This window comes from Portunus trituberculatus, chromosome 29 (genome assembly GCF_017591435.1).
Source record: "Portunus trituberculatus isolate SZX2019 chromosome 29, ASM1759143v1, whole genome shotgun sequence".
Taxonomy (NCBI): domain Eukaryota; kingdom Metazoa; phylum Arthropoda; class Malacostraca; order Decapoda; family Portunidae; genus Portunus; species Portunus trituberculatus.
This window is the reverse complement of record NC_059283.1, coordinates 8,190,701-8,202,743: the sequence shown is the minus strand read 5'-3', so window position 1 is coordinate 8,202,743 and position 12,043 is coordinate 8,190,701. Positions and strand designations below refer to the sequence as shown.

Sequence of the window (12,043 nt, the reverse complement as noted above, 5' to 3'; positions counted from 1 at the left end):
CCCATGGGAAATAGCGGGAGGACAGCTGCCATACCTTTAATCCCTCGTTGTCTACCCCCTCTTTCCCTCTTCCTCCTCTCTCTTACCCCTCCCTCTTCCTCCCCCTCTCTTTCTTCCTGGTCAAGGACACCGCAGCTGACCTCCCATCACCTGTATGGATGGCGGGCGTGATTGGTGTTGCTGCCGTGAAGATTTGAATGTAGTTTTTTTCTTACTTATGTCAGCTTATTTTAAAGTACTTTCCTTCACGATATAATCTAATTACAACTATGGAACTATTTACTCATCCCAAACCGCAAGGAAACCTCTTTATAAGTATATTATTTTTTTTTTAGCAACACTGTAAAATATGTATGCCACGTTTCTTGCCAGGCTTATGAATATATTATCAATAATAAGTTTACTGCTCTCTCATACGTTGTAATACTAAGGCTAAATGCGTATGTATATTTGCTGACCATATTTGCTAAAGTTTTACTACTATTAGAACTCTGCTGCATCACTGGCTATGAGACATGCTTCACCACTGTACAGCGGGAATTCCCCAACAAGCCGCACCCAATCCACATTGTTAGAGGAGCAGGACTATAGGTTATCATAATTTGCCCCAAGCATGCCTATTGACTCAGTGTAGTTAATTATGCTTTCGACTGACTTCTTCCAGGAGAGAGAAGCGCTTCCAAGGTTCACTGGCACTGGTGGTGGCACTAGTCCCATTGGGTGCCTGACTTGCCTGACGGTCGTACTCATCAAGCAGTCTGAAGAATTTGCTTGGCTCACTGCTGTTTTGCGCTGCCTTGTCTGCTCTTCTCGACTCACTCTTTTGCTCCTCTACTTTTCTTGGACTTTCACTTAATCTGTTGGAGTCACTGCTCTGTACTTGCTTATCTGGTCTTCTTGATTCACTCTTCTGGTCTTCTCCTTTCCTTGGACTTTCACTCAGTCTGTTGGAATCACTAGTATTCTGTGTTGTTTTGTCTGGTCTCCTTGGTTCACTCTCTTGGTCCTCCACTTTCCTCTGGACTTCAGTTTTGTCAATGGTCAATCCTGGGCCTTGTTTCTTTTTGGACTTTTTGCTTTCAAATATACGGTCACACTCTGAGAGGACTTGTAGTATTTTCTCTTCACTGAGAGGGCAGCGGGTGGAATGGCCAGGCTCTGGGAAGCAGTCACCAATGTCTGTGGGAGGCTTCTTGATCTGTGATGGCTCTGGTGACTGGCCCACTGCTTCCTCCACCTCCTTCACATGTGGCATTGCTTTCACTGCAATAGAATGAGCAAATTTTAAGATTCATATGAAATTCACATAAAATACTGTACTAATGTCAAATGAGCATACAAAATACATACATATCTCAAACAGCAGAATAATATCTTCAAAACAATCAATACAAATACCCAATAACCATTTCAGAACATGAGGAACTAACCCTGAACATCAGCAGAGTCCTTGCTCCCCTCCTGGTCTGTGTCAGAGTCATAGGAACCTCCCAGGCTGTGACACACATACTGAAACAAGTCTGAGCCGTCTGACCACCCTCGGCAGCCATGGTGGTGCAGGGCTTGGATCAACTCGCCTAGGTAAAGAAAAACAGCATTCACACACACTATAATAACAATGACAATAATCATCATTTGTCTACCTTGATACCAGGCCAGCAGTCCCACACAGTGTGGCCCAAACAAAGCACCAAACAATAACAGTAATATGTAATGATACACTTAACCCTCCTTTTTCTGGAATAAATGGTGCAGGCACTGGTCCGGATAATGAAAAAGTCCAGATAACACAAATGGGGCATTTGTTTGCCAAACATGGTTGTTTGTCTCCTTAGATGTTTTTGGAAACTGCAAAATTTTGTCTATTTTGTTTTCCCTAATGAACTAAACCTAAACAAACTTAATCTAAATTAATTTAACACTAAAACTATCATAACAGTATAAATTGATCTGGCTCATTAGTTGACCTTTATAATCTGACCCCAAAATGTTGTGCTATAGGTTTACTTTGCAGATAAGTTGACCCACCCTAACTATCACTTAGCCTGGTCCAATGTCACCCTGAGTCACTAAGTACTGGGTTGTAAATTAAGTTTTATCTACAGCAAAATAAACAAAACAATTAAAACATTGAAAAATCACCAACTTCAAGCATTTCAACATAAACAAGCTGTGAAGGTTTTTTTTTTTTTCCACTCACCTGTTTCATCACTTTATCAGATAAATATTTACTTTCAAAACTTTAATGGTAAGTGTTCAACCACCTACAGTCCTGTTACTCATGGGGACTGCACATACTCCCAAAAGAAATATGTTCAAGGGTGATGTGAATATTTCAGGCAATGGACTCAGGAAGGCAAGATAGAACTAGCTCAGGGAGATGGTCTCTTCCTCCCCCATGTTGTGCAGGGGACTGACACTCTGTAGTAAGTAGGAACAACAACATACCTACACAAATACCCTAGCTTATTACTATAGAATATTTTATTGATAGAGAAGCTAAAACATAAACATTTCATAACAAAACAATCATGGTTGATTGCTGTGTTGTCATCTAGTAATGAGTATTCCATTTGAACAGCTGTTTTAAACATCACTTTGTTTTTAAATATTTTAGATTATTTTAGGTATTATATTTTTAGCTTTTGTATCAATAAAATATTCTATAGTAATAAACTACAGTATTTGTTTAGGTATACTGCTGTTTCTTCTTCCTAGAGTGTCAAACTGTCAGTCCCCTGCAGAACATGGCAGAAGGAGGGGCCATCTCCCTGAGCCAAGATTCGTATCAGGAACTTGGCAGTATCTACTGCAGCATCTTTTCTACTCCTTACATTTCTCCTTGGTGCACCTTTACCACTTTTACTTGATGATATATCTTCACAGTATTTGGCAGAATATTTTATCAACTATCTTTTGATTCACTGTCAGACACAGTTTGCTTGGCCACAACATACTCCTCACAAACACTCGCAACTCTAACTCCTTTCTCTAATTTTCTTATTAATTCCAGCTTTTATGTCACAGCTATACTAAAACCCATCCGTACCTACCCATAGGGCGTTGGCCATGTCTGCCGTGAGACTATGCCAAATCTCTAATAAAAACAAACTACTCACTGTCCTGTAATCATAGCATTATAAAAAAATAACGTTCTCAGAACATTCAGAAACCTTAATTAAGTGGTAGATGATATAAATAATTGTCATATACAAAAATAAATTAAGCTAGTTCATATACATAGACGGTGATGTGTCATATCAGGTCAGGCGACGTTGCCACTCACGACCCAGATGGAATTTCCCGGGGAGGTTGGGGGGATGAGTCAGGTCGCCACGCACGTGTCGCTTCACTTCTCCTCTGGTCACTATACCATGGAATGGACCCCCTGATGCTTCCCCGTCATACACTGTCTTGCGCAGCCAGACCAAGGAATTCATATTCCGCCTTACTAGATATTTCTTGCAAGAGAAAGCAAATCGGGCAACACTCTTACCTTTGACTCAAGCAAGGAACCACTCAATATATTACTCTGTGTTTCTACTCGTATGTGCACTTATTTGACAAACATGTAAATTACTTGTCTCATTTTCATGTATATAACCAGAATCTTTATTGCGTTTGATGTACTATAGAGCTGCATAGGGATTTGGGTCTCTTCTGACTTCTTTTAATGAGGTAGAGAACGATCATCACTCCGTTTTCTTTGAAGAAGGTACTGGTATAGTAGTGGCAACGTCGCACCCAAGAGGAGCCACACCTTGTGGGTAGCTACAGATGAGTTCTAGTATAGAGGCACTCACTCACACCTAACACCCTTGGGAGATGTAACTAAGAGTTCTAAGGTACTGAAAAATGCACAAACTTGCTCACAGGTACTGGACAATACACAGTGTTGACAAGAGTTGGCTGGACTTGTTTACAACTGACTGCCACAGCTGCATCACCATCTATTGGCTGTTTCTGGAAGTGCGTGAGGTGCGCATTGTTTGAATTTATTTATTGGCCGTCTGGACTCAAATTATTAAATTGTTATCTGGACACTGTCCAGATTAACCAAAATCTAGATAAATGAGGTCCAGATAAACAAGGGTTGAGTGTAAATGGAAATGAATTAACCAATAATAATACTGATCCTCTTCTTTATATAAAAGATGGAGGAATATTGTTCACTCACCTTTAATAGACATGTACCCTATACTTCTCTGTAGTGGTACCAATTGCCTTCTTTATATCAGGAGAAGAGTGAGTCTTGTGCACTCACTACCACTTAAGAAAGGTACACTACACTCACCCACAGTGACACTGTTCTCTTTGAGGAAGATGTACATGGTGAATAGATCGTCTCTCAGTTGTCGGTCGCCAAAGGTGAAATAAGCGAGATCTCTCCCGATGTGGCCACACACTGCCAGTTGAATGAGAGCCTGTAGAATACATTGCCTGTCAATACTTCAATTCAAGTGCAGGAAATGTGAAAAGTTGTGAAGAGACTTGTACTCCAGTTTATAAATGCTCTGTTGAGTGGTATGGTCTTGTTCTCATCTGTAGATTCATTCACAATCCAGTACCCCTTACTAGTCTCCACTACCAGCAATGAGAACACATTTTACCTTGAGTCTGGGATTTCCCTTGAAGGCACCACAGCCCCAGTTTCCCGTGGCCACACCGGTGGGCATTCCACCACTTCCTTCTATCACTTTAAAGCCAGCAAATGCCTGAAATACAAATGTGCTACAGCATTATAGTTGCAATCATTCCAGCATTAGCCACTCAGTTCACACTTATAGAAAATAATCAAAGAGCAATGAACCCTTGTAGTTTTCAGGTCTCATTTAAATTTATCCATTCCCTTCAAAATAAAGACCACAGAGGATGATGAAAACTGAACAACAACAATGAGAGTAAAATAATAAAATGATTCATATAACAAAATATACATGAAATGATATTGGCCAAAAAGTGAGTGTGGCAAGAGAGTTCCTGATGCTTCACCTTATTGAGCTCCCTGTTGATGTAGAAAGGCTCATACTGAATATTAGGCTGCTTGGTGAAGTGAAGAGCATCAATGGCTGTCACCTGGCACAGCCGCCGGCCCCACTGGTCCACGGGAGTCTTATCTTCGTGCGGCCCCTCCCAACAAAAGCTGGACGAGTACCCGCTGGCTCTGCTGAACTGCTCACACCCTGGAAAAATACTATTCTAGTGAGACAAGTCGTATGTGAAATGTATTTAAGGCTCAGTCTTGTATTCTTTGCACTTTGTGTTCTTGTCAGGACTGTCTCTAAGGAACATACAGATGATAAGTTATGATAAAGTTAGGTTTTCATATTTTCCTCACTTGTTGGCACAGAAGGCTTATTCAACCATCACCACAATACCATTAATAGTAAAAATAGAGAGTGAAAAGCTTAATTCTTCTAGTGTTTCTTGTCTCTAATCATCTAAATGAAGTACGAGGTACCTTTGTGTCAAAATCAGTCACAATGCTAACAAGCTTTCACCTGTAATGATGAGAGCCTCTGTCTTGTCAAGGACCTGTGTGAAGAGGCGGGAGACAATCAACTCTGGGCACAGCACGAAGCGTATCTCCTCCTGCACACAGCCCAGGCCCAGCACACCTCCGCCCAAGTACCTGTGAGGTGAGGCAAGTCACAGTGCTCACATGCAAGTATTCTCTCTCACCACCCCAAACATCTCACATCTCATCACTAATTACATGCAATCAAATATAAACATAGTCTGTATCAGTTTTCCTTTAAATGGCCTAAAAGATATTGGCTATATCTTTATTATCAACTCCTCTCTGCATGTGTTACTGGAAGTCACTACAAAATGTCATGTAGTATTAAAAGGTATAAAACTTACATACTAAGAGTATTAATGAAACTGCTACAAGAAAACAAGCACACAGTGGTCTAGTGAATTCTTACTTGTTTGCAAAGTCTACCTGCAGTAAACCCATCGCCTCTTCGATGAGGCCGGCACTGCTCACATGCAGGTTGGGGAGGCTCTGCTGGGACACCTCCCACTTGGGGATGTCCCGTGGTAGCACAGCCTGCCGCGTGAAGGTCACCGTGCCTGTGGGAGCTGCAGGAGGGACACCATCACATTACTTCTCAACTCTATTCCTGGCACTGCACATCTCATCCCTGAGCTCCATGACAAGACTAGCATCTATGCTCTGCCACACTCTGCCTACCTACCTTGTGACTTGGGAAGATCCTGGAAATATATTTTTCTGTTTGTCCATGCAGCTACCCACATGTCTGTCTGTCTGTTATGCTGATTGTGTATTCCAGCCAGCCTTGAAAATTTTTGTATGTATTTATCTGCCCATATCTCTCTCTCTCTCTCTCTCTCTAAGATTTCGTTATCATTTCCTTGGCATTGTCATCTGACTTATACTATTGTTGAGTTCACTAATCTATTATGTCTCACACCACCATCCAGTAATACCAGCCACTATACCTGTAATGTCACTCCATCACAGCACCACACACCTACAGTGCTCCCCTTCACCCAGACAACACAGTACAGCTTACGTTTAGTGGTGACTCTCTGGAAGTAATGAAGCAGACACTTGATCTTCTCCAAGGACCGCTGCTCCTTGTGGAAGAACAGCCTGCAAGTGGAAACAACCTTGTCTTCATTTGGAGGCTACACAACAATACACACACACATGTGATAGATATAAGCAACCACCAAGACATTGCATCATGGTACTTTTTTCAGGCTACCTCACACTATATGTTTATCAATATACCAGACAAGGGGCCCTGACAAAGCACCCCTCACCTGCACAAACATACAAGCATACACACACACACAATCACACTCACACACACACACACACACATTCACACCCTGAATCCTGTCATACCGATTAAAATTGATGTCTGGGTATCTGGCATATTCTGTGTCATTCCCCTTGGCATTTCTTCTTGGAAAGGTACAGAAGAAAGCATTGGATAGGAGAGAGGCAATCTGAAATACATCTTTTTTTATAGATATAAAAAAATTTACATTTTCAATTCACACACATATCTAGCATTGAGATAATTGTGAATTTGGCTCAATCTTGAATAGAAACTGATGAGAACATATAACAGAGAGGCATTAAAAAACTATAACACAAGATCAGAGAGACAGAGAATGAATAAACCAATAGCTGAGTGAGTGACCTGCATCTGTGAGAGTGTGATGGAGTGAGTGGTTCCTTGCAGTAGAAGGGGTGGAGGCTTGGTCACCAGGTCTGGCAGGCTCAGGGCCAGGTGCACCATTACTGGCAGAGTCTTGCTGAAAAAGCTGACACGCTCCTCTTCCTCAAACTCCTGATGAAATACACAAGTGAGCACAAAATGTCAAGTGCAGTTGGTAATATAAAGAACCTGACATGTGGCAATAAAAATGAGATAATACTTATAGACATAGGTAGAGAAAGAAAGTTGTTCCTGTTTCACACCTTGGTATCCTGACAGCCACACAAGGATGAGGGATGAGAAGTGAACAGAAGGGCTGATTAATCATATGGTAGTGGACAATGGATTAAGGAAAGATATATTGGATGGGGAGGTATGGACAGACACCAATGATAGCTTAAAGAAAGATGCACTCACACATTCCAGAGCCAGGTACTTGTAACACTGAAAAAGAGGTTACACTGACACCATGGCACCAATACATACACAACACTAAATCCTGTACTGCTATACCTGTTCCAGCAGAAGATGGAGTCCCCTGAACTTCCACTTGGAGATGTAGCGATTGTTGTATTCCAGGACGGCTCGCTCCAAGTCCTCCACACTCTTGATCTTCCTGCTCAGAGCTTCGGTGATCACACTCCAGCGGGGAACCACCGTATCCTGCACCAGCACAAACAATTCACACCTTTAGTGGAGGTGGGAGGGAGAAAAAGGCAGTGTGGCTGTGCAGAGGAGAATTGAGGAAAATCCAGACAAGACAAAAGAGACACAGACAGTATACTTGCCTTGTTCTTAGGGTACTGGCTTTTGGGAGAACAAGGCATCCGCACATGATACTGATCCCAGGTGTCACTGTAGGAGGATGGATGTGGGAGTGGCATAGTGCCAGGTGACACAGGCAGCCTCACCAGCACGGTGTGGTCAGGGGAGGGCACCACATCAGGTATGTTGAGGTTGTCACCACTCAGGCATGGCAGGGATGATAACGGCACGCCTTGCCACTAACAAAAAGGCTGGGCATTATTCATCTATCTACACATTTATAAACCAGTCTACATTTACCAGTGTTCTATTCTGTGACTGGTTACATACAATGACACTTACTATTTCACTTGAGTAACTTTAAATAATTTCACTGAGGAGACTATAATTACAGGAAAAGCATTAATATTACCTTTGAACCAGTGAGCATTTGTCAGTGTTCTGTTCTTTGTCTGGTAATATCTAATGACACTGATTAGTATTTCATTTAATTTCATGGCAATTTTACAAAGGAAACCATAAGTACTAACATAAATACGTTTGAATGAATCAATTAAATTTAAAAATCATACGCTAAACTTGCACCACCACATCAGATCTGCACTGAGGAGTCACACCAGTCATACGAACCTCTATGTCTTCAGTATTATTGTCAGTGGTGTCTGCCACGGCTGCTTTCACTGACTGGGAGGCTGCTGATTGAATCCTCTGCTCAGCTGCGTTAGCCAAGACATCACGCATCTCTGCACTCCTCTCTTTGCCTCTTACACTCTTGCCACCCTAAGGAAGCAACACACCATTACTCAAACTATAACTATAAAAATGACCATAAAATAAATCAGAATAAAAATATCCAGGAAGCTACAGAGTGCCAGTCTGACAACACAAGGTAGTTCGCATATAAAAACACCTGTTATTCACCTATATATAAATGAACATATTAACAAAGAGTCTCATTGGGTCACCTGGGCTGAAGATGTTCCAGCAGATTTCATCTTCACGTGGCTGCCTCTCTCCATTAACGCAGAGCTTGTGTGCTTTTTCTTCTCTTCTGCAAATAGTGATATGTTTTAAGTTCCCATAACATTTCAGACAAATAATTCTCTCTCCATAGTTTCATGTAAGACATATACAAATTGGACATAACTTCTTTTTTTTTTTTTTTTTTTACATTTAAGAGAGGACTCTGACCTGTAGCAACAAAAAGGTTATAAAAATTGTTCATGTTATAAGAGTGTCATGAAAAGAATTACAAGTTCAAATTTTTTATTTATTATTTTTTTTAGTGACCTTATTGCAATAAAGATTAGGTTCAGACACTGACCTTCCTGAGATAAAGTTTTCTTGAGCATCTCTGTGATAGACGTCTGACGCAGCTTCTTCTTAGGTGGACAAGAAGACATCATCACACCTGAAATACATCAACCTCTTACTCTGTGCATATTTCACATATGCAATATATCTCTACACTATACACAAATCACATAAAAATAGGAACTGATTGTAATATAACTCAGAAGGTATCAAAAAGTGCGGTGAGGCTGCATGATTTCACATCTTTTGGTTAACATACATCAGGTTTAGATGCATGTAGTTCATTAATTTCACCGTTGACCTCTGCATTGTGTTGACCAAAGTATGGAAAAAGTCATATTTTACCAAGAAATATACAGTTGGTATCTACATGTTAAAAGGCTGAGGTTATTTCTCTACTCCTCTGGCCACTGAAACACGCAGCAAATCATGAACTTGTAACCTTCATATGTTCTTTTGAGTACATTTCTGGTGACACTACAGTCAGTACGCCACCACTTTCCATCCACCACAGGCTATAGCTACACCAAGCTGAAGAATAGAATCCCACTAAGGGATATAACTGCTAACAGAGTTGTACATGCTGTGAGATCCACTCACTTAAATGCATTGGGTATGGAATTCAGGTCAGATACTGCATGACATGATGCAATCACCATATTGTATATAAGAACATACAATAATGACCTGAGGTTGGAATACTGATGTTAGTCAATCTGAAATTGGGAAATCATGACAGCTGTGTCAGACAAGACTCACCAGGGAAAACACACACACACCGCGTAGTGTAGTGGTTAGCATGCTCGACTCATAATCGCGAGGCCCGGGTTCGAGTCCCGGGAAGCGGTGAGACAAATGGGCAAGCCTCTTAATGTGTGGCCCCTGTTCATCTAGCAGTAAACTGGTACGGGATGTAACTCGAGGGGTTGTGGCCTCACTTTCCCGGTGTGTGGGGTGTGTTGTGTCTCAGTCCTACCCGAAGATCAGTCTATGAACTCTGAACTCGCTCCGTAATGGGGAAGACTGGCTGGGTGACCAGCAGACGACCGAGGTGAATTACACACACACACACGCCCGGTAGCTCAGTGGTTAGAGCGCTGGCTTCACAACCCAGAGGACCGGGGTTCGATTCCCCGGCCGGGTGGAGATATTTGGGTGTGTCTCCTTTCACGTGTAGCCCCTGTTCACCTAGCAGTGAGTAGGTACGGGATGTAAATCGAGGAGTTGTGACCTTGTTGTCCCGGTGTGTGGTGTGTGCCTGGTCTCAGGCCTATCCGAAGATCGGAAATAATGAGCTCTGAGCTCGTTCCGTAGGGTAACGTCTGGCTGTCTCGTCTGAGACTGCAGCAGATCAAACAGTGAAACACACACACACGGGTGCTGGTGATCAGGCTTTGGTGATACACACACACCACACAACAAACCTTAAACAACAGTCAGGTGAGTCAGTCTTCCCCATTGATGCACTCAACTTTCACAAACACTTGATGCGCAGCCTGTACACAGACTGTCCAGGCACAAATACATAAACAAACACACAGGCGCGCACGCACACAGGCAGGCGGTGTTTGTTTACTCACCAGTCACACTCGCCAACTTGATCTTGATCCACTAGGGGTCAGGCGAGACTGGTGTGGCTAAGTATTGCGACACATCCAGACATACCCACACACAGCCATACATGTACCTGTAACACACTCGTATATACTCAAAATACTCGTAAACACACTCAAACATCCCCAAACACATCCACAGCATGCTTACACGCACACATAGGTGAAGTCTTGCCATATTACCGGAATTTTTAGCAATGTCAATTGGCAAGTTAAGACTGAAATAGGAGTATCAACATTATCATAACAAATTGATTTCTGTCCATTTAGATATACCTGTAAATAATCTATTCAATAGGTGTTTTCTTTCAGACTAACATTTAAATTTTGGCTGTATATCGTCCTCCTAGTTTGTCGTTTGATGATGCAATTATTTTGTAATTTCTGAATGATTTTGTGTTTGGTAAAGAGATAATCTTAATGGGTAATTTCAACCTGCCTGGTATACAGTGGGCAGGTGATTCTCCTTCAGTCTCCAGTGCAGATGCCAAAAGTTTTCTTGACTGTTTTATCTCTTTGGGCCTCTTTCAGTGGATTACTGAATCTACTAACATTCGCTCTGACAATACACTTGATTTAATATTTATTTTAGATCATGACAGAATTATGGACATGATCTTGATCTTGATCTTGATACTACAGGCGACTCGGGATCACTCCTGAGCCGAGCCTTTGGATCGGCAGCTCCTGTAGACAAAAAAAAAAAAAAAGGCACAAAAAAAGAAAAAAAAAAAAAAAAAAGGGTCCTTTGCTCTAACCGTCTGTACATCTGGCACGCCACATTCTCTCCAGAAACTCCTTCACCGCCTCAATAATCCTTTCATTCGTTTCTTTACTCAGTCCCAGCAGCACCACCATCCACTCCCTCCCCGTCTTTTCCACTCTTTCGTTCCTATCATGCCCTAACTCAGTCAACACCACTTGTATCATCTCATACCTGTCTCTGGCATACTTCACACACTCCAGCATCACATGCTCCACCGTCTCGTCCTCTCCCGAGTCACACATATGGCACACTTTGCTGCGGGACTCAGACCACCTGTAACTCCTTGCATTCACATCCATACACTGTGCCCTGGCTCTGAAGAGAAGATCACCACCCAGGCTTCCATCGTACCACCTCTCATACATCGGGGCCTCTTTCGCCTTGTA

The 12,043-nt window shown here is 42.1% G+C and overlaps 1 protein-coding gene across 2 annotated transcripts; it reads right to left on the bottom strand.

The window, feature by feature from the left end:
- Positions 1–458: 458 nt before the first annotated feature.
- LOC123510390 (poly(ADP-ribose) glycohydrolase-like) lies at positions 459–10,897 on the bottom strand. Of its 2 annotated transcripts, none has more exons than XM_045265507.1 (16): positions 10,859–10,897; positions 9,289–9,375; positions 8,930–9,015; positions 8,595–8,744; positions 7,988–8,203; positions 7,713–7,862; positions 7,182–7,331; positions 6,881–6,984; positions 6,543–6,622; positions 5,931–6,087; positions 5,502–5,632; positions 4,993–5,183; positions 4,611–4,715; positions 4,295–4,424; positions 1,431–1,577; positions 459–1,263 (listed from the first exon to the last, which is right to left on the bottom strand). In XM_045265507.1, exons 2-16 carry the CDS (start codon positions 9,368–9,370, stop codon positions 635–637), a joined length of 2,508 nt encoding a protein of 835 aa, XP_045121442.1. In that variant the 5' UTR covers positions 9,371–9,375; positions 10,859–10,897; the 3' UTR covers positions 459–634. The 2 variants fall into 2 exon arrangements, with proteins under 2 accessions (XP_045121442.1, XP_045121441.1); XM_045265506.1 differs by lacking the exon at positions 10,859–10,897 and adding an exon at positions 10,703–10,850.
- Between the last annotated feature and the right edge of the window lie 1,146 nt (positions 10,898–12,043).

Excerpts from the sequence above, each read along its gene's own strand:
- LOC123510390 (XM_045265507.1), bottom strand. The coding sequence starts at position 9,370 with ATGATGTCTTCTTGTCCACCTAAGAAGAAGCTGCGTCAGACGTCTATC. Across the intron at positions 6,985-7,181 it reads TCACACTCTCACAGATGCAG|ATTGCCTCTCTCCTATCCAA; the intron begins GTCACTCACTCA and ends GATGTATTTCAG. Across the intron at positions 1,578-4,294 it reads AGAGAACAGTGTCACTGTGG|GCGAGTTGATCCAAGCCCTG; the intron begins GTGAGTGTAGTG and ends TTCTTTACCTAG.